Genomic DNA, 24,943 nt, shown 5'->3' on the forward strand with positions numbered 1-24,943 from the left:
ACTGGAGGGCTTCTCAGAGGCTGCGATGGGGAGGCCTCCAGACCCCGGACTGTTTCAGGCCCAGCTGTTTCCATTCATCAACCTAGGAAGCTCAGGGAGTGAAAACCTGCCCCCTCGCCTCGTGACTCTCCTCTCCCTCTGGGGAGGGGGATAGCCAGGGCGGGGCTGGAGAGCTGGGATACATCACTCTGGCCTCCGCACCCCTCCCTCTCTCTGTCCACCCGGAGGCAGGAGGCAGGAAATGACTGCCATGGATGTGGTACGGCGATTTTTACCGAAACAGCATTTTGGAGCCCAGATCCCGTGCCGCCCACAGCTCTCTTCCTCTCTGATGCCAGCCAGGTGGCCCTGTCTCTCACGTTCCCCTCATCCCCTCGCATGACCTCAGCCTTTGGACGCTCAGCTCCTGGCCGCTTTCCACATTCCACTGCTTTTTCAGAACCCAGGCATCCTGGCCTCCAGCTGAAACCACTGCATGTGGCTTCCCTCACCCCCAGCCTGGCCCCGTGACTCAGGCCCTCTGAAGGGACCAACCCTCTTCTTGGCACTCACCGGGGAGGGGGGCAGGGGAAGGGGGGGCCAGGTGGTGACATCACAGTTGGGGTATAAAAGCTTTGAGGCAAAACGAAATTGAAGAAGACACCGACAAATCCCGACTGCGCAGCCTGTGCTCCTGGGGACCTTTGGGGGCCCTCAGTCTGCCACTCACCACATCAAGGCCTATCCCGGTAAGGGGCTGCTTGTGGGCCACGGAGGAGCCGGAGTCCGGGAGGTGGGGGAAGCCGAAGAGCGGGTGGGGAGGGAGGGAGGGAGGGTGCCAGGGCCCCTGTGTCCCATCTCTTCTCTCTCGATTCCCTCTCCTTCCTGGATTTCTGCGTGTGTCACTGACTGACACTTGTTTTACCTCGGTTTCTCTGGGTGGCCGTTAGGCGCTGTTGCACCTTTGCTCCCTAGCCTGTATGAATCAGCCCCTCCCCTTCTCACCAGCGCTGTTTATCCATTAACTGTTTGTAGTGCTTCTTGCCTTGCTGGCCGCACACCTTTCTCTGTCGGGGGAGACCACATTTTATTCTTTTCTCGCCCCAAACTGAGCACATACGCTGTTCAGAAGTTGGTTGACACATGCGCGGGTGTCTCATTCCCACCTCTCTCCTGTTCTCCTCTTGGTCCCCAGTTGCGTTTCCCTGTGCCTAGGGTTTTGTTGAGGGAAGGCTGCAAGACCCGGGGGCTGAACAGCCTTCACTCCGCCACCTCCTTCCCTTCCAGACTCCATGCCGCCCGGCTCTCCCTGCCTTCTGTGGCTCCTGGCTGTCACCTATTCCGTGGTTCCCGGAGTGCAGCCCTTGGCCGCGGGAGACTTGGAAGAAGAGCAAGATGAGACACCTTTGCCAGCTGTCCTCTGTGACTACGACCGCTGCCGCCACCTGCAGGTGCCCTGCCAGGAGCTGCAGAGGGCCAGCCCGACGGCCTGCCTGTGCCCCGGCCTCTCCAGCGCCTCGCAGCCGCCCAACCCGCCGCGCCTGGGGGAAGTGCGCGTGGAAGCCGAGGCGGGCCGCGCCGTGGTGCACTGGTGCGCCCCCTCCTCCCCGGTCCACCAGTACTGGCTGCTGCTTTGGGAAGGCGGCGGGGCTCCGCAGAAGGGGCCCCCCCTCAACTCGACGGTCCGCCGAGCCGAGCTGAACGGCCTGAAGCCCGGGGGCGCGTACATCGTCTGCGTCGTGGCCGCCAACGCGGCGGGGGAGAGCAGAGTGCCCCCGGCCGGGGCCGAGGGCCTCGACGGCGCGGGCGGCCCCACCTTAGGTCCCTGCGGCCGGCTCAGCGTGCCGCCGCGGCCGCTCACGCTGCTGCACGCGGCCGTGGGCGTGGGCTCGGCGCTGGCGCTCATCAGCGGCGCCGCCCTGGTCTGGCACTTCTGCCTGCGCGAGCGCTGGGGCTGCCCCCGCCGCGGCCGCGCGAGCCCAGGGGGGCTCTGAGGCCGCCCCGGGGCCTCTCCGGCCGAGCTAAGCCCGGCACCCCTCCTGGGGGAGGTGGCGGCCCCCTGCGGAGTGCGGAGGGCAGAACTGAAGGCCGGGCGCGGGGTCCCCGCTGCGTGGGTTCAGGTCCCGGACGTGCCGCTCCACTCCGAGAGCTGAGGTTTAGAAGGAGGAGAGAGCGTTGGCACGTTTTTTCTCAACGGACTGGATAGGAAATAATTTAGGCTTTATGGGTCCAGGGGATAAAATCCAAGGTATCATGTAGGTACTTCTATAACCACGTAACTATTTAAAAATGTAAAAGTCATTCTTAGCTCCTTACAATTCAGACCCCGGCCAGATTCCGCTCCTTGGCTCGTCCACCCCTGTCACACGTCCTCGAAAGGGCTCTGCCACTATGGGTGGCTTTAGTGGGGTTTTGAGAATAAGCTGCTGCAAGATAGGAATTTGGGGCTAGAGGCCAATCCCCCTTCTGCCTTTTGTTAAGATAGTGAGGATGTGCCCTGGGTTAGAATCCAGCTGTGTCTGAGGTGGGTGGAAATAAGCACCGATCTGGGCTGGGGAAAAGAAGGATTGCCAAAGCTGCTGTCTGGGACAAGCTTGTGTTTTTTTCCGGTAAAAACATGATAATATGCTAATAGCAAGGGGTTCCCCCTCCCATTTGTGTTTATTGTATATCCACCGTAACGACATTAAAGGAAACCTAAAGGACTGCACTTCACATCCTTTCCAATTCCCTGCTGACACACCTATGTTCCAGGGTAGTATAGATACTTCAGAGTTTATTTTTTCTTTTTTTCCAGCATACGGAGCCCCAGATCAGGCATCAGATCCCAGCTGCCATTTCAACCTACAAGGCAGCTGTTGGGAACACCGGATCCTTAATCCCCTATGCCTGGCCGAGTGTTGAATCTGTGTCCTGGTGCTCCTGAGGCACTTACCATCCCTTTGAGCCACAGCAGAAACTCCTGAGTTTATTTTTAAATTAACCGGATGTAGAAAAGTCTTTAAGTTGCTCCTTATTCCTCACTTTTACTGCTCTTATAACTTTTTTTTTTTTAATTATAAAAGTAACACTTATACAGGAGTTTCCATTGTGGCTCAGTGGTTAATGAATCTGACTAGGAACCATGAGGTTGCGGGTTCGATCCCTGGCCTTGCTCAGTGGGTTAAGGATCTGGCATTGCCGTGAGCTGTGGTGTAGGTCGAAGACGAGGCTCGGATCTGGTGTTTCTGTGGCTCTGGCGTAGGCTGGCAGCTACAGCTCCGATTCGACCTCTAGCCTGGGAACCTCCCTGTGCCGAGAGTGCGGCCTTAGACAAGACAAAAAAAAAAGACCAAAAAAAACAAACAAAAAAACCCCCAAAAAACCACTTATACAAATTGAGATAATAGTAAAGAGGATAAAATGAAATTCCCTTCCTCTTCAAGAGGTAAGTACCTGTATCAGAACAAATTTTTCTCTATGTAATGCCAGTATTTTCTGCTTTCATTCAATACATTATGGACAACGTTCCATGTTGGTAAATGACAACCTCCTTAATTATGTTAAAAGCTGCGTAATTTCCCCGAGGAGGATGCTTCTAAACTGGCAGTAGCCATTCCTCTTTGTTGGAACACTGCAGTTGTCTTCAGCGTTTGCCGTGGACATCCTTATTTGTGTATTTCTTTTTTTTTCCTTTTTTTTTTGTCTTTTTGCTATTTCTTTGGGCCGATCCTGCGGCATATGGAGGTTCCCAGGCTAGGGGTCCAATCCGAACTGTAGCCACTGGCCAGAGCTACAGCAACACGGGATCCGAGCCGCATCTGCAACCTACACTACAGCTCACGGCAACGCTGGATCCTCAACCCACTGAGCAAGGGCAGGGACTGAACCCGCAACCTCATGGTTCCCAGTCGGATTCGTTAACCACTGTGCCACGATGGGAACTCCCTTATTTGTGTATTTCTATAGGGTACCCATCTGGAAGGAGGTGAGAGAGGCAGTACTATACTATTTAATCATTATTTTATTATTGGCCCTCTGGAATAAACTTAGAATACATTTGTTATCTAGAACACTCATCGCATGGCAGTGAATACTTAGTGACTTTCAAATTTAATTCCTAGAGTTCTTTGGTGGCTCAGTGGGTTAAGGATCTGGCGTTGCCAGAGTTCCTGTCCTGGCTCAGTGGGTAATAAGTCTGACTAGCATCCATGAATACGCAGGTTGGATCCCTAGCCTTGCTCAGTGGGTTAGGGATCCTGCGTTGCTGTGGCTGTGGTGTAGGCCAGCAGCTATTTGAACCCCAGCCTGGGAATCTCCATGTGCAGTGGGTTCAGCCCTAAAAAGTTTGCGTGTGGGCATGCACACACACACAAAGGATCTGGCATTGTCACTGCTGTGGCACAGGTCGGATCCCTGGCCCTGGAACTTCTGCATGATGTTAAGGGTGCAGCCCCCAAAAGAAAAAAAAAAAATTTTTGGCGGGGGGGGGGGGGGGGGGGGGAGTTCCCGTCGTGGCTCAGCGGGAATCCGACTAGGAACCATGAGGTTTTGGGTTTGATCCCTGGCCTTGCTCAGTGGGTTAAGGACCCGGCATTGCTGTGAGCTGTGGTGTAGGTTGCAGACTCGGCTCAGATCTGGCGTTGCTGTGGCTCTCGCGTAGGCCAGCGGCTACAGCTCCGATTAGACCCCTAGCCTGGGAACCTCCATATGCCGCAGGAGCGGCCCTAGAAAAGGCAAAAAAGACAGAAAAAGAAAAAAAAATTTTTTTTTAATTAACCCTGTGATTTTCTCAGCATTTATTCATTTACAAATAATGAGGGCCTACTATCTCATTATTTAAAGATATGTTTTACATGCATTCTCACTTGATCTCTATCACGAATCATTCCAAAAGATGGTTTCACATTTTCACAGATGAGATGTTTAAGGTTCTAATGGATTTGAAACCACAAGTAAGGCGCTGAGTTGGGATTTCAGCCCAAACTGCCCAACTCCAAAGCTGATGCTCTTTGCTCCACCACAGAGAGGCAGCATAGCATAGCAGTCTCATGAATGCACTCTCAGTAGGTCTGAATCCTCGTGCTACTCCTTACTAGCTCTGTGACCTTCAGTAAACGATCTTTCTGTGCCTATTTCCTGTGATCGATAATAGTTTCTATAGCACATGGACTGTTGTAATGACTAAATATACATCAACTATAACAATCTCTGGTGCATATATTATTGATACCAGTAACTTATTATTACTCTGCCTCCTAATAAATATTTAAAGTGCCCTTTAACTTAAGGGACCTAACAGCCTAGGGGGCGATGGAGGGCTAAGCAGTCAACAAGACTACACAGCAGGGGGCCAAATGTTAATGGAGTAAATATTGGAGCTGGGAGGTGGAGAGGGGGTGGTCAAAGCAGGCTTCCCTCAGAAAGCAAACCCAGAGTCCAGTCCAAAAAGTGACTGGGGGGTTATTTCCTGCCACAGAAGAGGCAGGAAAACCCAGACAGAAGGCCTGGTATGTGCAAAAGCCAGGAAGAGCTAGAAGGCCTGTTTTGCAATCTGCACTAGGTAACCTCAGGTGATGGGGGATGAACTCAATACTAACTACCAACATTTACACAGTACAGTTTTGTCTGGTGCCTAAGGTTCGTGCTATGGTTATCCTCGCTTTACAAATGGGACATTAACAAACAAACAAACAAACAAAAAATGGGGTAGGAGGAAGCCAGACTACTGGCATTTAAGTTTCCTCCTGGGAGACTGGGGTGTCACAGAGAAGTCTTTTTCTGAGCCGAACTCACGGCATGGCATATAGAGGTTCCCAGGATAGAGGTCAAATAGGAGCTGTAGCTGCCGGTCACAGCCACAGCCACAGCCACAGCCACGCCAGATCCAAGCCACAACCTACACCACAGCTCACAGCAATGCCAGACCCTAAACCCACCAACGGAACGGCATCTTCATGGATACCAGTCAGGTTCGTTTCCCCGGCTCCATAACAGGAACTTCTCACGGAGAAGTGTTTTTTTTGTTTTGTGTTTTGTTTTTGTCCTTTTGCCATTTCTTGGGCCGCTCTCGCGGCATATGGAGGTTCTCAGGCTAGGGGTCCAATCAGAGCTGTAGCCACCGCAACCTTGGGATCCGAGCTGCGTCTGCGACCCATACCACAGCTCAGAGCAATGCCGGATCCTTAACCCACTGTGCAAGGCCAGGGATCGAACCTGCAACCTCATGGTTCCTAGTCGGATTCCTTAACCACTGCGCCATGATGGGAACTCCTCATGGAGAAGTCTTAATCAGGGAGGTGACGACAGGATCTAATCAGATATTGTGTTTTGCAAAGATCGCTTTGGCAGTGGGGGCGGAGGATGGCTCAACTCCCCCCAGAGGATGAGCAGGTCGAAGAGCGCATGCATTTCTATGGCTCCCGATAACAACATTGCTCTATAACTTTCCAAACGGTTTCGCTAAGGGGTCGTATCGGGAACTGGCTTCATGGGCCCATGGGTTTCAGGGGGGCATCATCCTTCCTCTCCACCACCGCCAAGGCGCCTCGGCTGAGGATGTGGAGCGGTGGCGTCCCCTCCCGTCCGCGACTCCCACGCGCCGCCGGTCGGGGTCCGCTCTGGGCGGGGGCGGCCGGGCCGGGCCCGCGTTGTCTGGCTCTCTGCGGCACCCGTCCACGGCCGCCTCCACGTGACCCAAACAGGTTCGGGCACTTCCGCTTCCCCCGGGCTTTCTTCTCGTCAGTGTCCGCGGCCGGGCCGCTGCCGGTGAGTAAGCGGGCGCCCGGCTGGGGCTTTGGAGGCGGGATTGCGCGCCGGCGGGGGGCGCACCACGCTGACCCCCTCCACCCTCCTCGTCCCTCCAGGTCCCCGCGGAAGCGGCGGTGGCGGCGTCATGGCGGAGCTGACGGCTCTGGAGAGTCTCATCGAGATGGGCTTCCCCAGGGGACGCGCGTAAGGGAGCCCCCTAACGCGGGACCGCGGGGGTCGCGGACCTGCCCAGGCCTTTGCCCCAGCCTGGCCTCAGGCTCTCCGCCCCAGCCTGATCAGCGCCATGGCTGGTGGGCGCTATTCACGGTGTTTCTGCCCCCAGGGAGAAGGCTCTGGCCCTCACAGGGAACCAGGGCATCGAGGCTGCGATGGACTGGTGAGAGCTGAGACCGGGTGCAAGGGGACCGGGGGCGGCTGGGAGGGGCAGTCTGAACGTTATGACCTTCCTCCTGACTTTCCCTGCCAGGTTGATGGAGCACGAAGACGACCCCGATGTGGACGAGCCACTAGCGACCCCCCTTGGACATGTCCTGGGACGGGAACCCACGCCTTCGGAGCAAAGTAGCCCCGAAGGTCCTGACTGAGGGACACAACGTGATTATTCAGGGGGGCCCGAGAAGGAGGCTGAACGAGTAATAATACTGATTGTTTCTTTGCAGGACCTGGGTCTGCTGCCGGAGAAGGCAAACCCCCGTTGAGTGAAGAGGAAAGACAGGAACAGACTAAGAGGTGTGAGAAACAAGCCCACATTCCTGAGGGTCACCTCCCACTTCTTTCTCCCCAGTACACAAGTCTGATCAAAGAACCTCGAACTTTCCACCTTCCCTCTGTTTTTCTTGGCTTTTTCCTCTTTGATTCTTCCATCTGTTTTGGGACCGTGTTCGCAGATTTTGTTTTCCTGAGACTGCCGTCATAAACTCCCAGTTTACATCCATTTCTCTTGAACTTGCTGCGCCGCAGGATGTTGGAGCTGCTGGCCCAGAAGCAGCGGGAACGTGAAGAGAGAGAGGAGCGGGAGGCCCTGGAACGCGAACGGCAGCGCAGGAGACAAGGGCAGGAGTTGTCAGCTGCCCGACAGCGGCTCCAGGAGGATGAGATGCGCCGGGCTGCTGAGGAGCGGCGGAGGGAAAAGGCTGAAGAGTTAGCGGCCAGGTCTGGGTGCTGGGACTGTTGGCTGAGATGAGAAAGGAATCAGGATTTGTTCTGTCCGTGTCTGACCTGCTTTGTTCCTGTCTGCGTTCCAGACAAAGAGTCCGAGAAAAGATCGAAAGGGACAAAGCAGAGAGAGCCAAGAAGGTAGGCGATTGGGAAGATCCTGAGGATGATGAAGTAGGTGGGTCAGGAAGCTTTTCTGGCTTCAGAGGAGGAAAGGGTGGCCTTGGTGCCTGATTGTTTTATCTCCTTTGTCCTCCAGTATGGGGGTAGTGTGGGTTCTCAGCCACCCCCACCTACGACGACAGAGCCAGGTCCTGTTCCCGCCTCTCCCAGCCAGGAGCCTCCCACGAAGCGGGAGTATGACCAGTGTCGCATTCAGGTACTGATTCTGATTCCTGTCATGCTCCTGGGACCCCTTCGTTGGTTTCTAAGGGACCCAACTCAGCCCGGAGCTTTTTTCAGTTATGTTCCCCTTTGCCAAACCTCTCCCTTTTTTGTAAATGACTTTTGCAATCCTATCTCCTCTGCTCTTAGGAACGGTATCAAATTTCACTCGCCCCAGTCTTATTTAAATCCATACCCATCTCTTATTCAGCAGTTTACCTTTTTATTTGTTCATAATGTTTTCATTTGGTTTATTATACAGCTGTTTGCATGCTGTGGGATCTGTCCAGGTATATGGTATAATCTTGTCCTTGTTTTCCTTAAACTGTGAATAAGTCGGGAGTCTCTCCAGCATTCAGTAAAGCCGAACCTCAGTGGTTGGTCATTTAGATGCTTTAAATAGTAATTTTGCTGGTTCAGTCTCAGAGAGGAAGAGAAGCCATCATTGCTCTTCTTTTCCTTACCTGGGCCCCTTACTCAGCTTTGACGCTCACAGTACTGTCTCTCCTGCTCTCTAGGTCAGGCTGCCAGATGGGACTTCCCTGACCCAGACGTTCCGGGCACGGGAACAGCTGGCGGCCGTCAGGCTCTATGTGGAGCTCCACCGTGGGGAGGAGCTAGGAGGGGGCCAGGACCCTGTGCAGTTGCTCAGTGGCTTCCCCCGGCGGGCCTTCTCAGAAGCTGACATGGAGCGGCCTCTGCAGGAGCTGGGTATGACACGTGGCACCAGAAACCAGGATTTGGGGGACAGGAGGCATCCCTGAGGAGGGAAGGGGAGGTGCAAAGAGGAGGGACCTTGTGGAGATGGTGCGAGGCCAGGAACTTGGGGGAGGCAAGAAGCAGGTATTGCTGTGGTTCAAACCTGTTTTCTTCCATCTTCAGGACTTGTGCCTTCTGCTGTCCTCATTGTGGCCAAGAAATGTCCCAGCTGAGAGGCCTTTTCCCACCATCCCTCTCTGACTTCTCCATCTTTGATAAAGCACTGACATCTTCCTAATAAATAAACCCTCTGAGTTCTGTATGTGCCTGACTCCTTCCTGAATGGCTAGGAAGGAAGACATTTAGAATAGACCCTATTCCTCATTTTATGTTTCCAAGGGAAACTGGTTTCTAATCTCTAGGTCTGAGAGGTTGCGCAGAGGTTGAGGGGGAGGTGGAGTATTGGGGAGTCCACTGGGGAGCAACTTTGGCTGCTGTGGGTAAGGCAGGGCCGAAGCCTGAAATCCTTACTAGCGACGCGTCTTCTATAATTAAGCCTAGTTTCTTCTTTAGTAAAGCAGAGATGATAGTATCTGTTAATTGGAGTTGTAGAGGGTTAAATAATACTGACATAAGGTGCTTTAGTACAGTGCTTGGCACCTAATAAGTCTCCAATAAGTATTAGCTACCGAAAGGGGTAATTAAAAAAAATAGGGCCTTGGAGTTCCCGTCCTGGCACAGTGGTTAATGAATCTGACTAGGAGCCATGAGGTTTCGGGTTCGATCCCTGGCCTTGCTCAGTGGGTTAAGGATCCGGCATCGCCGTGAGCTGTGGGGTAGGTCACAGACGCGGCTCGGATCCCGCGTGGCTGTGGCCCTGGTGTAGGCAGGTGGCTACAGCTCCGATTAGACCCCTAGCCTGGGAACCTCCATATGCCGAGGGAAGTGGCCCTAGACAAGGCAAAAAGACAAAAAAAAAAATAGGGCCTTTCACAAATAAGAGTATTAGTGTGCTCTTCACAACTGCATCTCTGAGTTGCCGTTGTGGCTCAGCAGTTATGAACCCAACTGGTGTCCATGAGGATGTGGGTTCAATCCCTGGCCTCACTCAGTGGGTTAAGGATCCAGCATTCCTATGAGTTGTCAGCCAACAACTGCAGCTACAATTGACACCAAGCCTGGGAATTTCCATATGGTGCAGCCCTAAAAAGCAGAACACAAACAAACGAACAACAAACCAAAAAGGGAGTTCCTGTTGTGGTGCATTATCCCATTTTATTTTATTTTACTTTTTGGCCACGTTCAGGGTATGTGGAAGTTTCCAGGCCAGGGATCAAACCTGAACCACAGCAGTTACCCCTGGGCCACTGCAGTGACAATGCCAGATCCCTAACCCATGGTGCCACAAGAGAACTCCAATTATCCCATTTTACAGATTAGGACACCAACGTGCAGGCTTGCCCGAAGCGGCACAGGTAGCAAGTAGTAGAACCTAGACAGACACCTACCTGGGAGCCCGACTAGGCCTCGGGCTCTAAACTGCCAAGCTCCTTCAACACAGCCCCTCTTGCTGCTTCCCATCACCTGATCTTAGTGTTCCCTCACATGGCTGCTGACCTCTTTTCTCTCATCCCCTGGGCTGGGAAAGAGGCCACAAGTGAGGATCACACTTGACAAATATATCCACTTATGACTTCACCATCAGGTAACTTAAAACTGCACCAATGCCCACATCTGGCTTTACACCTCAGTGTCACCAAGCTTTATTTAGTGTTCTAGCTTTATTTAATAAAAGCGAGGGTGCTGCCACCCCCCCCAACATCACCCCACCACCACCACCAATCTTGTTTGGAACCACAGGACATAAGGTAGACAAAAGGGAAGTGAACTGGTTGGTCTGGCTGTGGGGTTGTCACCCCACTGACAGCTTTTATCTCATCCCTTCAGTGGCATCGCCAATAGATCCTATGACCCAATTCAGAGTTTGAAGACCACTGCAGTGAAAACCTGGACGGAGGATAACCCCATTGCATTTAGGGAGAGGCTGCCCTCTGCCAGGCACTGCACTTCACATTCCTAAATTCACCTTCTTTACAACAACCTGCAAGATAATTTTCACCTTTTATGGCACAGGACTGAGGCTCAGGTTTTAGGACACGCAGGAGTTGAAACGAGATCGGATTCCAAGCACCCTCCTCTTAATAGTCCTACCACGGGGTGGGGGTGGGGGTGGGGCCTCCAAGAGTTAAAGACCACAGATGGCAGCATGGCACAAGTTAATTACTAAAAGCCCCTCGCCTCACCAACCTCATTCAAAGGAAAGGAACCCAAGGTGTCCTCTACGGGCATTTACTGCACACGAGTTTCCAGGATACCTATGATTTCAAGAATGTCACTTGGTTATCCCCAAAGAACACTCCACACAGACCACATGACCTGAGTGGTATTTTGAAAACGTGGTTGCTCTGCCCTATTGGGCTTCAGCTTCACATGGGGGGCGGGGCAGGCGGAAGTTGCAGTCTTTCGGGCTCGCAGCACCGACCCCCAAAACACTCTAGGCTTTTACCGGCGTCCAAGCCGCAGAGTCACTCTCTGGATGAAGGAACATGATTTATTGGTTCCTTCAGTTAAGCCGCATCCGACGCCCCGGCCCGCAACGTAGACGTTAAGACACAGTCAGTACAGGGTTTGGGGGGGTAACGTGCTCACCCAGCAGCAGCTCCCCAGGACCCGGAGAGGCCTGCGCGTGGCATCTGGGTCTGGACTCCTCGCCGGCCCACAAAGGAGAAAGGCTGCCTTGGACTCCTGCGTGGGAGCGGAGGTCACGGCGCCCACGGGAGCAGGTCCGGACTCAGGCTGACCTCCCGCCGCCGCCGCTCATCCAGTTCTTCCTCCAGGCCACGTTCTCTTGTGTGGCCGCTGCCTCCTGCAGAGTGGCCAGCAGTAGCTGTTTGGTCCTGGCTGCCTCGTCCCTGCGCTGCGGGTCCTGCTCCGGTATCTCCTGCCGGGAGGAAGGGAGGGTTGCAGTCCGGGCCCCCAGCCCTGCGGTGCTCTCTGCCCGCCTACCCACCTGCTCCCACCTTTAGTATCGCCTGCTTCTGCTGCTCTCCCGGGGTCACGAGGACAAACAGCGCAGAGCCCACGCCAGCCCCCACGCCCAGCACTGCGCCCACGATCAGCGCTTTGCGCAAGGTCTCCATGACAGACAGCGCGATCAGCCAGGCGCCCTCCGGAGCCCAGCAAGGCGGCTGCGACGTCTCACCGTCCCCGACGCAGGCTAGAGCGCCCCACGGCAGGGGACCATAGAGACGAAGCTGGGCTAGAGAAGGCCCGGCCGGGGAAACGTTTCAAATCCACAACGCCTGCGAGGGAAGATTGGATTTAGCTGAGGAGGCCGAGCAGGTCGGGAGGGGTTGACACCCAAGACCGAGCGTGGGGGCTTAGTGTCGTGAAATCCCGAGTGGGATTGCGAAGGGGAGGATGTGTGTCTTCGTGGTTACTGTGGGTTTTACAGTTGCCCAGCTCCGCAATGTCTTTGATAGAGGGCTAGAGCTGTGCTCTGCAGTTCCCTACAATAACTCATGCTTTTACAATACAGTACATAATGGACATCCAAATACTTATAAACATCAATCTATTGACGCCCTTCAATCCCTTCAACTCTTGAGCAAAAATTCAAAGCCTAGTGTACCATGTGGCAGAAAGGATATTTTTTTATTTATATATTTCGTTTTTTTTTTTTCTTGTTAAACACAAACATTACTTTTCTCTTCCCTTAGCATGTTGTTGGTTTTGTTTTGTTTTGAATCATGAAAACTGGATTTTGTGTAACATCCCAAATGCGAGTTTGGAGAAGAAAACACTTCTTAGTTGTGGGCAAGTCATTGAAGTTCTTTGTGCCTCGGTTTCTACATCAGAAAATGAGGCTAATAACAATATAAACTAGGATAATTAAGTTCATACGTAAAGCATTTAAAATAGTTTCTGGAGTTCCCATTGTGGTGCAGTGGTTAAGGAATCTGACTAGGAACCATGAGGTTGCAGGTTCGATCCCTGGCCTTGCTCAGTGGGTTGCTGTGAGCTGTGGTGTAGGTTGCAGACGCGGCTCAGATCCCGTGTTGCTGTGGCTCTGGTGTAGGCTGGCGGCTACAGCTCTGATTGGACCCCTAGCCTGGGACCCTCCATATGCCACGAGAGCAACCCACGAAATGGCAAAAAGACAAAAATAAAATAGCTTCTGGCAAATAGCAAACACCATATAAACATTTATTAAATAAGATACAAAGAAACATGTCAATTTGGGAGATCCAGTAAATGGAAGAATCAGGAAATTCCAAGTCTATTAACTACGCTCTTCACTTCCAGGGCTTTAATCCAGATGCAGTCCCCGCCTTTCCCAGTGTCACCAGTTAGTGAGTAGAAATAAAGCTCCTATTCTACCTCTTGTCCCCTCCCCTGGAAGCCCCATAATCTCCTAGCCATGTCAGCCTCCTCTCCTCAGAAGTGATTAAGGGGCCAGGCTCCAAAGCAGATTAAAGGGAGTCTGTGGGGTGCATTAAGCAGGGGTTCTCTACTCTGAGTTCAACCATCATAAGTATCAGTATCCATGGCTTTTGTGCCAGAGAATGAGGATGGGTCTTGCTTGGCCTGGAGATAGCCCAGGCCCCACCCAGCATCCAGAAAGTCCTAGGCTGCCCAGCACTTGCTGGGAGGGGAGAGGAGAAATTGGCAGAGTTGAAGGTCAGCCGGCTATTCAGGTTAGTACTTCCTCACCCTCGGATCTGTTGCTGGCTCATCCTCCAGTTTGGGCCAAGCCCCCTGCTGTGTCTGTCCAGGTTGTCTCTCTAAAGACCTGCTTCCCCTCCATCGTGATGGAAGCCTCTGAGGTGAGCAAAGAGAGTGGGGCGCTCTGGTGGCCACACAATGATGTGTGATGATGAGGAAGAGGAGGCTTAGGTCTTCCAGGACGGATGTGAAGAGCCAGGTGAGGGAGGCGGCTGGTTCGAAAGGGGGCTGTTGTGGAGTTCCCATCGTGGCTTGGCAATAACGAACCTGAATAGGACTCTGGTTTGATCCCTGGCCTTGCTCGGTGGGTTAAGGATCCAGCATTGCCCTGAGCTGTAGTTGCACATGTGGCTCGGATCCTGGGCCTTGCATTCAGCAGCAGAGTAGGCGCTCAGCAAACATTAGTGAAGAAAAATGTAGAGGTGAGAGATAAGAGTCAAGGTGTTTGGCAAAGTTGACCTGTTTAAAGGTCAGTTGTGGTATCAAACAAGTGACAACTTTTAATACGTATTTTTAATATTTTAAAATCTTTTTGTCAAGGGGTAAGATAATAAAATCACCCCAAATCAACTACTCAGAGTTAACATTTTATATCTTCTTTTTCTCATGTCTATATACTGTTAAGCTGCTTGGGGGGGGGAACCACACAATTACTATGTGCCGGTCACTGTGCTGAACACTTTTTTTTTTTTTGTCTTGTTGCCTTTTCTAGGGCCACACTGGCAGCATATGGAGGTTCCCAGGCTAGGGGTGGAATCGGAGCTAAAGCTGCTGGCCTGTGCCACAGCCACAGCCACACCAGATCCCAGCTGTGTCTGCAACCTACACCACAGCTCATAACAATGCCAGATCCTTAACCCACTGAGCAAGGGCAGGGATCGAACCCGCAACCTCATGGTTCCTAGTCGGATTCGTTAACCGCTGAGCCATGACGGGAACTCCATGTGCTGAACACTTTTAACTCATGATTTTCAGGACCCAGTGAGGAAGGATTATTCTCCCTCATGCAGAAACAGACTGTGAAGGTAGGTTGTATTACTTTTGCCCTTTTTTGATCTCATTTTTTTAAAAAGCCTCGTGGATTTCCCTTGTGGCACAGTGGGTAGGGATCTGGCTTTGTCACTACAGCAGCACGGGAGCTGCTATGGCTTGCGCTCAATTAACTTCAACATGCCTACGGAGGTGGCCAAAAACCCCAACCAACCAGTAACATGTGAGGTATATTTTTTACTGTTAATAGGCTCTTTAACTCCTGCTCCCGCACTAGGCTGGGCTTGGAGCTGGCTAGATCCTAGATCTCTCTTAAGAATCTTTAACCAGAACTCAGCTGGGGGTAGGAACAGCTAGAGAAGATGTATCCTGGATTCCAGAGGACAGAGGGTGGGAGGAAGCCCCCAATCCTTGTTCCATCTGGGACCCAGCATTAGGCTCCTGGGTCTGCAGAAGCTGCTTTGTGGACTATTCCCACTCCCTGCCTCTCAGGACCTTTTAAGTATCACTCTCTCCTTCAAACATTTCACCTATAGGTTTGTGAAGCCCTTCTATTCATCCTTTCCCAAACTTCCCCTTTTACAAGTGAGAAAAAGGCTTAAAGGTTATGCCATCAGGTCATATCCAAAGGGCTTGGATTAAGAATTCTTAGGAGTTCCTGCTGTGGCACAGTGGATTAAAAACCTGACTGCAGGAATTCTGGTGTGGCTCAGCAGTTAATGAACCCAACTAGTATCCATGAGGATGCAAGTTTGACCCCTGACCTCACTCAGTGGGTTAAGGATCTGGTGTTGTGGTGAGCTGTGGTGCAGGTCGCAGATGTGGCTCAGATCCAGTGCTACTTTGGCTGTGGTATAGGTCAGCAGCTATAGCCCCAATTCGACTCCTAGCCTGGGAACCTCCTCCATATGCTGTGCATGCAGCCCTTAAAAAAAAAAAAAAAAAAAATCTGACTGCAGCAGCTCAGGTCACTGCAGAGGCATGGGTTTGATCCCCAGCCTGGCCCAGTAGGTTAAGGATCTGGTGTTGTCACAGTTGTACAGTTGTGACATAGTTTGCAGCTGCGGTTGGGATTCAGTCCCTGGCTTGGGAAGTTCCATATACTGCAGCTGTGACCAAAAAAAAAAGAAAAAAAAATCCTTTCAGTGCTTCTTAAGAGTTCAGTTGGAGATGTGGAATAATCCACTTGAACTGTCTCTGTTCAGCACTCATCTTGGCACTGCTAAGTGTTTCACCTATCACTCTAAGTAGTCTCCATAACTCTAACCTTGCAGATGAGTAAATTGGGGCACGGAAATGTAATACTATGTGCACTCAGGTAATAAATGCCAAGATTTCCTTATTTTCCAGTTATCTTGCAAAGACAAAGCTCTCTCCAACTCTCTTCACCCAAAAGAAACACTAGGGCCAGGCCTAAAAAGTCTTTTAATTGCAGCCTCGAACCATGTAAGCAAAGTAGGTGATGCCCCTGAAAGGGCCCAGCTCCTGCACAGTCACAGCCCAGCCTCTGGACCCTTGTTCCAGGCAGGGCAGCCGCACATCAGGCTCCTCATCTGAGAACTGAATCAGGGTCCCCTGGGGGCTTAGAACCCTCAGGCATTCTGACAGCAGCTTGTAAGCCCCAGGCAGACCACCACGGGCAACAGCATCCCAGGTGCCCTTGTCCAGTACTAGCTGGAAGGAGCCTGAGGGAGCTACTGGCTCCAGGTTCTGGGCATCAGCCTGCATGAAATGGAGGCGGGAGGCGAGATGTCCAGGGGACAGGGGTGTTTGGCCTTGGCCGCCCTCCAGGAGGCTGTTCATGTGGGCCAAGGCCACAGGAGAGAAGTCCACCCCAAGCACGTCCACGGGGTGTGGGCATTTGGTGTAGAGGCCTGTACACAAGTTCGAGGTCCCACAGCCTACGTCCAACACCCGCGGTGGACAGGCAGACCGTGCCTCCTGCAGAAGGGGCAGTAGGAGCCCCTGGACTTCCTCGTAGCCAAAGAACCAGTCGAAGGTGCGAACGCTGCCCTGACGGGGCTGGGCATGGAGCTTATCCCAGAGGCAGCGATCCGCCAGGCAGCTGTCAGCCAAGGAGCCTGTGGACGAGTGGAGGACACAGGTCACACAGGGCCCAGTTCTATCAACGGCTGCAAAATCGGCGTTTCTATACCCTGGGATTTTGAGTCACAGATTCAGGGACTAGACTCCCGGCTAACGACGAGCGCCCTTGACCTCCCACTTTGTCCACCCTTCCTACCCGACAAGGCGCGGTGCGTCCCCGCCGCCAGGCTCGCCACGTGGAGGATTCGGCGCAGGGCTGCCATCTATGGAAGTGCCGGCAAGGTCGGCCAGAGAAACTTCCGCGAAAGTGTCGCCCGTTCTCGGGCAGGGTCTGAGGTCCAAGGAAAGATTTGCAAAATCCGCCTAGCGGAACCACGCATACACCCTATCTCTCCAGCCTTGGGGGAAAAAGAACGCGCACACAAACTTACTATCGTAAGACCGGCCTTTATTGTTTGCAATTGGAGGTGGAAGATGAAAGACAGCTTCGGCTCCTTGGGCGGCCCCACAGACCTGAAATCAAAGGAGAAGACGTGAGCACATCGGGGAGGAGCCTAGTAATCTCGGTTCTGCCCTGCTCCTTGGAGCCCTGTGTCCCGGCGCTTGAGGATAGAACCCGCGGACTGGAAGCTGCGGGTACCGAAGACATGACGCCGAGGGGGCCAGAGCCCTTTTCCTCTACCTCCGTACATTACGGGTGCCGGGACCGCACGCCCGAACCCCGCCAAGAAAAGGAGGGTCCGCCGGCCCCGCACGTAATCCCCGCCACACCCGCAGACCTACGCGGTAACCAGGAACTCACTTGGTCGCGGCCCTACAAGAGACCAGTGAAGGGACCGGGTTCCTTTATATAGCCCAGGACCCGGACCCGGCCGGCTATTGGTTAACGGGGGTTGAGGGGCGGGGCCTATACGGATCATGCGCAGAGCGGAAACGTGGATGCGGATACCGCTGCTCAACCATGGGTGCTCCGGGAGGAAAAATCAACCGGCCGCGAACGGTGACTATGTGGGAGCCCCGACTTTGTTTCCTGAGCACCCCGCAGCTCTTTAATCTCGCCCAAAATGGGGGTCGATGGGACACTTTCGCTGGGTGCGGGATTCCGGGTCGCGGTGCGCGGCCGCCCTCTAATTAAGCATGTTCCTCCCCCGTAGGAGCTGAAGAAGAAGCTGTTCAAGCGACGGCGTGTGCTGAGCAGGGAGCGGCGACTGAGGCACCGTGTGGTCGGAGCCGTGATAGACGAAGGGCTGATCACAAGGCACCACCTCAAGAAGCGCGTGAGTGCCAGACCCTCTCCCCCTTGGTCTGCTCCACCGACTCTCCCTGTCGAATTCCGGAGCAGCTAGCACCGCTCTGCTTTCCTTGTGATCGCACGGTTATGCTTGGGACCACACGTCCACGGCTGTCGACTGTGTTTGTGCCTGAACGCTGCTAGCTTCTCCCTGTAACGGGAGCTCTCAACCTGTCTTTGCGTATCGGACCCCAGTGAAAATATAAGGAGAGCTGCGCACTCCACCTCCCCAAGTAACATCGTATATTCACGTAGTTTTTGTTTGTTTGTTTGCATTTTAGGGCCGCACCCGAGGCATATGGAGGTTCATCAGGCTATGGGTCCAATCTGCGCTGGCCGGCCTACGCCACAGCCACAGCAACGCTGTATCCAAGCCGCATCTGCAACCTACACCACAGCTCACGGCAACGCCAGATCCTTAACCCACTGAGCGAGGCCAGGGATAGAACCCGCAATTTCATGGTTCCTAATGGGGTTCGTTTCTGCTGCGCCAGAGGAGAACGCCTCACGTAGGTTTTTATTTTTATGAATAAATTTAAAAGCACACATATAAGTGGACTGCAGACAGGGATTTCCCAGGTGGCTCAGCATGTTAAGGATTTGGTATTCTCACTGCTGTGGCTTCGGTCACTGCTGATAGGCAGGTTACATCCCTGTCCAGGGAACTTCCACGTGCCCCAGGAAAGACCCCCTCCCAAAGAAAAAGTGCGGTAAACAAACAATTTGATGAATTTCTAGGAAGGCGCACATGGGATTTTGCATCCAAGTTTTAAGGCCCCCTGAGTCTTGGGGAGGAGTTCCAATCCCATCCTTTCATTGATTTATTTAGTACAAATATCTAGTTTATAATGTGGTGTAATGGATATATTTGATCTTTGTCTCCGGCTTCTGGCAGGATTTCCTGAGTAATGAAAGTGTCTTTTGGGAGTTCATGCTGTGGCACAGTGGGTTAAGAACCTGTCTGCGGGAGTTCCCGTCATGGCTCAGTGGTAACAAACCTGACTAGTATCCATGAGGACACGGGTTTGATACCTAGCCTCGCTCAGTGGGTTAAGGATCTGGCATTGCCATGAACTATGGTATAGGTCGCAGACAAAGCTCGGATCCCAGGTTGCTGTTGCTGTCTCGTAAGGCCAGCAGCTCTAGCTCTAGTCTGGGAACTTACATAGGCCGAGAGTTCGGCCCTAAAAAGACCAAAAAAATAAATAAATAAAATAACAATCTGACTGCAAGCAGCCCCAGTTGCTGCACAGGTGTGGGTTCCATCTCCTGCTGTAAGCAGTGGGTTAAAGGATGTGGCATTGCTGTAGCTGCTTCATACTTCACAGCTACCTTCTTGGCCCGAAGTGCCTTTTTATTTCATAAGAATCCCCTTTTGAGCACATCTAAGTTTATGCTATGATGACTAGGATGGTGTTGATCCTCAGAAAGATGAAGTGCTTAGAGGATTAGAAATTAAAACCCTGGGAGTTCCCGTCATGGCTCAGTGGTAATGCCCCCAATTAGTATCCATGAGGACAAGGGTTCTATCCCTGGCCTCGCTCAGTGCGTTCAGGATCTGGGGTTGCTGTAAGCTGTGGTGTAGGTGGCAGACGAGGCTCGGATTCCACGTGGCTGTGGCTGTAGCATAGGCTGGCAGCTACAGTTCCGCTTCTGCCCCTAGCTTGGGAACTTCTATGTGCCAAAGATGCAGCCCTAAAAAGCAAACAAAAGAAAAGGAAATAATAAGCCCTACCCACGCAGCCTGTGGGAAGGGGCATGGGTGCTGTGGGTGCTCTGTAAAAACTCTTGGGGGTTCCTGTAGTTTCGCAGTGGATTAAGAGTCCCAGACGCCACAGCTGTGGCTAGGATTCAGTTCCTGGCCCAGGAACTTCCACATGCTGTGGGTGAGGCCATAAAAACGAACAGACAAAAAACCCTCTTGAACAAGCTCTTGATGAGCTTCCTAATTGGTGAACCGTTGGAGGTGCTGGGAGGTTGGCCCACGTGGGGAGGGCATGGAAAGCCCTGGCCCCTTCCCCATACCTTGCCCTGTGCTTCTCTTCCACCTGCTGTTCCTGAGTTGTATCACTTTCATTTTTTTTTGTCTTTTTTTTTTTTGGTCTTTTTGCCATTTCTTGGGCCGCTCCTGCAGCATATGGAGGTTCCCAGGCTAGGGGTCCAATCGGAGCTGTAGCTGCCAGCCTACGCCAGAGCCACAGCAACGCAGGATCCGAGCCGCGTCTGCGACCTACACCACAGCTCACGGCAACGCCGGATCGTTAACCCACTGAGCAAGGGCAGGGATCAAACCCGCAACCTCATGGTTCCTAGTCGGATTCGTTAACCACTGTGCCACAACGGGAACTCCTGTATCACTTTCTAATAAATCAGTAAATGTTCCTTTGAGTTCTGTGAGCTGTCTTAGCAAATTATTGAATCTGGAAAAGGGATCATGAGACCTCCAGTTTATGACTAGTCGATCGAAAATATAGGTGACAACCTGGGTTTGTGATTGGTATTTAAAGTAGAGGAAGCTGGAGTTCCCGTCGTGGCGCAGTGGTTAACGAATCCGACTAGGAACCATGAGGTTGCGGGTTCGGTCCCTGCCCTTGCTCAGTGGGTTAACGATCCGGCGTTGCCGTGAGCTGTGGTGTAGGTCGCAGACGCGGCTCGGATCCCGCGTTGCTGTGGCTCTGGCGTAGGCCGGCGGCTACAGCTCCGATTGGACCCCTAGCCTGGGAACCTCCATATGCCGCGGGAGTGGCCCAAGAAATAGCAACAACAACAACAACAAAGACAAAAGACAAAAAAAAATAAAGTAGAGGAAGCTGGGAGTTCCCATCGTGGCGCAGCGGAAACGAATCCGACTAGGAACCATGAGGTTGCGGGTTTAATCCCTGGCCTTGCTCAGTGGATTGAGGATCCGGTGTTGCTGTGAGCTGTGGGGTAGGCCAGCAGCTGTAGCTCCAATTAGACCCCTAGCCTGGGAACCTCCATATGCCACAGGTGCGGCCCTATAAAAGGCAAAAATAAATAAAGTGGAGGAAGCCTTGTGAGGCTGAGCCCTTAGTCTGTGATGTCTGCTGCTCTTTTCAGGTAGATAGTATCCAAATTGAGTTTAATTTTTATTTATTTATTGGTTTTGTTTTTGCTTTTTTTTACACTCAATGCATATGGAGGTTCCCGGGCTAGGGGTCTAATTGAAGCTATAGTTGCCGGCCTACGACACAGCCACAGCCACGTCAGGTCCGAGCCGAGTCTTCGACCTACACCACAGCTTATGGCAACACCAGATCCTTAACCCACTGAGCAAGGTCAGGGATCAAACCTGCAACCTCATGGTTCCTAGTTGGATTCATTTCTGTTGCGCCATGCTGGGAACTCCAAATTGAGTTAAATTTTTAAGATATCCTGTCAGTGTCCACTGAGAATTTGGAAAATTGCTTCATTTGGGAAACTTAAGACCCCACCCACCCAACCCCCCATACATCTATAGTCAGAAGTATCAAGAATAAGAGGAGAGGGAGTTCCCTTCGTGGCGCAGTGGTTAACGAATCCGACTAGGAACCATGAGGTTGCGGGTTTGATCCCTGGCCTTGCTCAGTGGGTTGAGGATCTGGCGTTGCTGTGAGCTGTGGTGTAGGTTGCAGACTTGGCTTGGATCCTGAGTTGCTGTGGCTCTGGTGTAGGCTGGTGGCTATAGCTCCGATTCGATCCCTAGCCTGGGAACCTCCATATGCCGCAGGAGCGGCCCAAGAAATGGCAAAAAGAAAAAAGAAAAAAAAAGAAAAAGAGGAGAGGAGTTTCCATTGTGGCTCAGTGGATTAAGAATGCAACTTTTTTTTTTTCAGGTTTTGTTTTTGTTTTTGTTTTTAAGGCTGCATCTGTGGCACATGAAGTTCCTTGAGGATTTGAGTTGATCCCTGGCCTCATTCAGTGGGATCCCAAATGGCTGTGGCTGAGGCCAGCAGCTGCAGCTCCTGTTTGCCCTGTAGCCCAGGAACTTCCATATGCCACAGGTGCAACTCTAAAAAGAAAAAAAAAAAAGGAGAAAAAGGGTTTTCTCTTACAAGTTTCTACTGTATACTAAATATTAGTAATTAATCTTTTTTTTTTTTTTTTTTAAGCATTTTAGGGCCACACCCACAGCATATGGAACTTCCCAGGCTAGGAATCAGAGCTGTAGTTGCTGGCCTATGCCATAGGCACAGCAATGCCAGATGCAGACCACATCTGCCATCTACATCACAGCTCATGGCAATGCCAGATCCTTAACCCACTGAGCGAGGCTAGGGATCGAACCTGCATCCTCGTGAATACTCGCAGATACTTATCAGGTTGGTTACCGCTGAGCCATGATGGGAACGCCAGCAATTAATGTTACTTTATATGTTGAGATTTACTTTCGCTAAAGTATGTTAATGTCTAATGTTAGAGAAATTAAACTTAGAGCCCAGATTTTTTGGGGGGAGTGTGGGGGGTGGGGAGAGATTCCCAGGCTAGGTGTCCAATCAGAGCTGTAGCCGCCAGCCTACAGCAGGCCCACAGCAACGCAGAATCCAAGCCGTGTCTTCGACCTACACCACAGTTCACGGCAACGCCGGATCCTTAGCCCACTGAGCGAGGCCAGGGATCAAACCCACAACCTCATGGTTCCCAGTCGGATTCGTTAACCACTGTGCCACAAAAGGAACTCCTAGAGCCCAGATTTTTAAAGTTCTTTGACTTGGATCCAAACACCTTTTCAATAACTAGAACCAGTGTGTGGTCTCTTTGGTTCAGGTTAACCTGGACATCTTTGCCATTACCAACCCTTCAGGTCCAGTGCACGTGCCAACATTACTCTATCCGGGAAGAAGCGCAGAAAACTCCTCCAGCAGATCCGACTTGCCCAGAAAGAAAAAGCAGCAATGGAAGGTGAGGCTCAGGCATAGGAGTGGGGTGAGGGCGCAGCCTGGATTCATTTGGGTTCTTTATTGCTTCTTCTTTCCCTTTGCTCAGTGGAAGCCCCCTACAAGCCAGCCAGGACTAGTAATTCACAGCCAAAATTGAAAAAGAAGCCAAAGCCCCCCCAGGATGTAGACATGGAGGACCTCGAAAATCAGAGCTAAGTTTCACACCCCTCGCACCAGAAGATTCTCAGCTGGAGCCAGGAGGAGACTCGATGGTTGTTTCAAAGGACTTTGGAGAAAGCGTTGCTCCTTTTCACTCTCCCCAGATTCCTCTTCCCTGATGGCTTAGTGACCTGACCTGGAGGGATGTATGGAGAGGGAGAGGGTGGAAAAGAAAGATTGGAGAGGGGGGCTTCCTGATGAGTCCACTCCATTTGTAATAAAGCCCTAGAGTTCTCATCAAGATGCCTGTGATTGAATGTAGGAAGAGGGATGGGCCATGAGAAGGGGCTGTGAATGAGGAAACAAGACAATTGGGTAGCAGCTTTTTTTTTTTGGTCTTTTTTTGCCTTTTCTAGGGCCGCTCCCATGGCATGTGGAGGTTCCCAGGCTAGTAGGGGTCAAATCGGAGCTGTAGCCACCAGCCTACACCAGAGCCACAGCAACACGGGATCCGAGCCGCATCTGTGACCTACACCACAGCTCACGGCAACGCCGGATCCTTAACCCACTGAGCAAGGCCAGGGACCGAACCTGCAACCTCATGGTTCCTAGTCAGATTCGTTAACTACTGCGTCACGACGAGAACTCCAGTAACAGCTCATTTGAGCAAAGGCAGCAAGAAGCCAGCCTCCCTCCATGATGGCCTTTTCTCCCTAGTGAGTGACATGCCAGCTTTCCATTTCTGACAAAAATAAGGATTATTGTAGAGGTGGCCAAGGATGTAAGGGTCCTGATACTAGCCCTGCCACCTCCCGCGTGTGAGCAGGGTGGACAGCTGACTGTATTTGTCTCTGCTTCCTTTGCTGGACATTATTCTTAATAAAGTGAACATTATTTTTCCCTTTGAACATTCAGAAATTCTGTTTGTTGGCGGCCAGGGCTGGGATGGTTAATTAAAGTGAGAAGATGGGAGTTCCTGTCTTGGTGCAAGCGGAAACAAATCCGACTTGGAACCATGACGTTGTGGGTTCAATCCCGGGCCTTGCTCAGTGGGTTAAGGATCTGGTGTTGCCGTGAGTTGTGGTGTAGGTCACAGACGCAGCTCAGATCCCTCATTGCTGTGGCTGTGGCACAGGCCAGCAGCAACAGCTCCCATTGGACCCCTAGCTTGGGAGCCTCCATATGCCGTGTGTACGGCCCTAAAAAGACAAAAGACAAAAAAATAAATAAATAAAATAAAGTGAGAAGCTGCCTTACAGAGATGTGCTTAACCGGGGAAACATATTCTCCTCCTTGCTCTAGTTAATCAGGGTAGGCTTCTTGGAAGAGGGAATATAATTTCATGGGTTCCCACTGTGGTCCAACAGGATCTGCAGCATCTTGGGAGCACTGGGATGCAGATTTGACCCCCAGCCTGGCACAGTGGGTTAAGGATCCAGTGTTGCCATATCTGCTGCTTTGGTCACAATTTCCAGCTTGGATCAGATCCCCAGCCCAGGAACTCCATATGCCACAGGGCAGCCAAAAAAGAAAAAAAAATGATTAAAGACCTTCAGGAAAGTTGAGAGAGTAGCATAAATGAACTCTTATATCTGCCTTCTACCTGGATTTACCAGTTTTTAACATTTTGCTATATTGGATCTCCTACCCACTTGCATATACGTATGTATGTTGGAAAGTATGTATCATTGTTGTCTTGATTCATTTGAAAGTCAAGTGCAAGGTCCTTTATCTCTAAGGACATACCTCTTTAGAGCCAAAATACCCAAGACATTTACCGTTGGTGTTATAGGAGTTCCCCTTGTGGCCCAGCGGGTTAAGAATCCTA

General features: G+C 52.0%; 5 protein-coding genes and 1 non-coding gene across 9 annotated transcripts; 3 read left to right on the plus strand and 3 right to left on the minus strand.

Annotated features, from left to right (window-relative positions):
• The first annotated feature begins 46 nt into the window (after positions 1-46).
• Positions 47-2,694, plus strand: LRRN4CL (LRRN4 C-terminal like). The gene is made up of 2 exons (XM_047775494.1): positions 47-728; positions 1,267-2,694. The coding sequence occupies exon 2, from the start codon at positions 1,272-1,274 to the stop codon at positions 1,971-1,973; it is 702 nt and encodes a 233-aa protein (XP_047631450.1). The 5' UTR covers positions 47-728; positions 1,267-1,271; the 3' UTR covers positions 1,974-2,694.
• Positions 2,695-6,635: 3,941 nt separating this feature from the next.
• UBXN1 (UBX domain protein 1) lies at positions 6,636-9,289 on the plus strand. 2 transcript variants are annotated; one of them, XM_047775497.1, is made up of 10 exons: positions 6,636-6,726; positions 6,825-6,912; positions 7,052-7,105; positions 7,196-7,302; positions 7,389-7,458; positions 7,690-7,881; positions 7,974-8,025; positions 8,144-8,263; positions 8,787-8,979; positions 9,151-9,289. In XM_047775497.1, the coding sequence occupies exons 2-10, from the start codon at positions 6,854-6,856 to the stop codon at positions 9,198-9,200; spliced, it is 897 nt and encodes a 298-aa protein (XP_047631453.1). In that variant the 5' UTR covers positions 6,636-6,726; positions 6,825-6,853; the 3' UTR covers positions 9,201-9,289. The 2 variants fall into 2 exon arrangements, with proteins under 2 accessions (XP_047631453.1, XP_047631452.1); XM_047775496.1 differs by having other exon boundaries at positions 8,787-9,289.
• Positions 9,290-11,558: 2,269 nt separating this feature from the next.
• On the minus strand, positions 11,559-12,250 carry LOC125125059 (ubiquinol-cytochrome-c reductase complex assembly factor 3). Its single transcript, XM_047775498.1, has 2 exons — positions 12,048-12,250; positions 11,559-11,968 (listed from the first exon to the last, which is right to left on the minus strand). Exons 1-2 carry the CDS (start codon positions 12,165-12,167, stop codon positions 11,819-11,821), a joined length of 270 nt encoding a protein of 89 aa, XP_047631454.1. The 5' UTR covers positions 12,168-12,250; the 3' UTR covers positions 11,559-11,818.
• A 3,900-nt stretch (positions 12,251-16,150) lies between these two features.
• CSKMT (citrate synthase lysine methyltransferase) lies at positions 16,151-17,638 on the minus strand. 3 transcript variants are annotated; one of them, XM_047775502.1, is made up of 4 exons: positions 17,591-17,638; positions 17,220-17,301; positions 16,985-17,119; positions 16,151-16,823 (listed from the first exon to the last, which is right to left on the minus strand). In XM_047775502.1, exons 3-4 carry the CDS (start codon positions 17,049-17,051, stop codon positions 16,168-16,170), a joined length of 723 nt encoding a protein of 240 aa, XP_047631458.1. In that variant the 5' UTR covers positions 17,052-17,119; positions 17,220-17,301; positions 17,591-17,638; the 3' UTR covers positions 16,151-16,167. The 3 variants fall into 3 exon arrangements, with proteins under 3 accessions (XP_047631458.1, XP_047631457.1, XP_047631456.1); XM_047775501.1 differs by having other exon boundaries at positions 17,220-17,618; XM_047775500.1 differs by having other exon boundaries at positions 16,985-17,618.
• On the minus strand, positions 17,378-17,526 carry LOC125126586 (small nucleolar RNA SNORA57). The gene has a single exon (XR_007134691.1). It is a non-coding gene; the product is annotated as a small nucleolar RNA SNORA57 (small nucleolar RNA).
• A 41-nt stretch (positions 17,639-17,679) lies between the features above and the next one.
• C4H11orf98 (chromosome 4 C11orf98 homolog) lies at positions 17,680-23,416 on the plus strand. The gene is made up of 4 exons (XM_047774288.1): positions 17,680-17,788; positions 17,943-18,091; positions 22,881-22,978; positions 23,063-23,416. The coding sequence occupies exons 1-4, from the start codon at positions 17,750-17,752 to the stop codon at positions 23,170-23,172; spliced, it is 396 nt and encodes a 131-aa protein (XP_047630244.1). The 5' UTR covers positions 17,680-17,749; the 3' UTR covers positions 23,173-23,416.
• The last annotated feature ends 1,527 nt before the right edge of the window (positions 23,417-24,943 follow it).

This window comes from Phacochoerus africanus, chromosome 4 (genome assembly GCF_016906955.1).
Source record: "Phacochoerus africanus isolate WHEZ1 chromosome 4, ROS_Pafr_v1, whole genome shotgun sequence".
In the NCBI taxonomy this organism is placed as follows: Eukaryota; Metazoa; Chordata; class Mammalia; order Artiodactyla; family Suidae; genus Phacochoerus; species Phacochoerus africanus.

Coding starts and splice junctions, on each gene's coding strand:
- LRRN4CL (XM_047775494.1), top strand. CDS start 1,272: ATGCCGCCCGGCTCTCCCTGCCTTCTGTGGCTCCTGGCTGTCACCTAT.
- UBXN1 (XM_047775496.1), top strand. CDS start 6,854: ATGGCGGAGCTGACGGCTCTGGAGAGTCTCATCGAGATGGGCTTCCCC. Junction 6,913..7,051: donor GGCTTCCCCAGGGGACGCGC/GTAAGGGAGCCC, acceptor TTCTGCCCCCAG/GGAGAAGGCTCTGGCCCTCA. Junction 7,459..7,689: donor AGACAGGAACAGACTAAGAG/GTGTGAGAAACA, acceptor GCTGCGCCGCAG/GATGTTGGAGCTGCTGGCCC.
- LOC125125059 (XM_047775498.1), bottom strand. CDS start 12,167: ATGGAGACCTTGCGCAAAGCGCTGATCGTGGGCGCAGTGCTGGGCGTG. Junction 11,969..12,047: donor AGAAGCAGGCGATACTAAAG/GTGGGAGCAGGT, acceptor TCCTCCCGGCAG/GAGATACCGGAGCAGGACCC.
- CSKMT (XM_047775502.1), bottom strand. CDS start 17,051: ATGGCAGCCCTGCGCCGAATCCTCCACGTGGCGAGCCTGGCGGCGGGG. Junction 16,824..16,984: donor GACGCACCGCGCCTTGTCGG/GTAGGAAGGGTG, acceptor ACTCGTCCACAG/GCTCCTTGGCTGACAGCTGC.
- C4H11orf98 (XM_047774288.1), top strand. CDS start 17,750: ATGGGTGCTCCGGGAGGAAAAATCAACCGGCCGCGAACG. Junction 17,789..17,942: donor AAATCAACCGGCCGCGAACG/GTGACTATGTGG, acceptor CCTCCCCCGTAG/GAGCTGAAGAAGAAGCTGTT. Junction 22,979..23,062: donor AGAAAAAGCAGCAATGGAAG/GTGAGGCTCAGG, acceptor CCCTTTGCTCAG/TGGAAGCCCCCTACAAGCCA.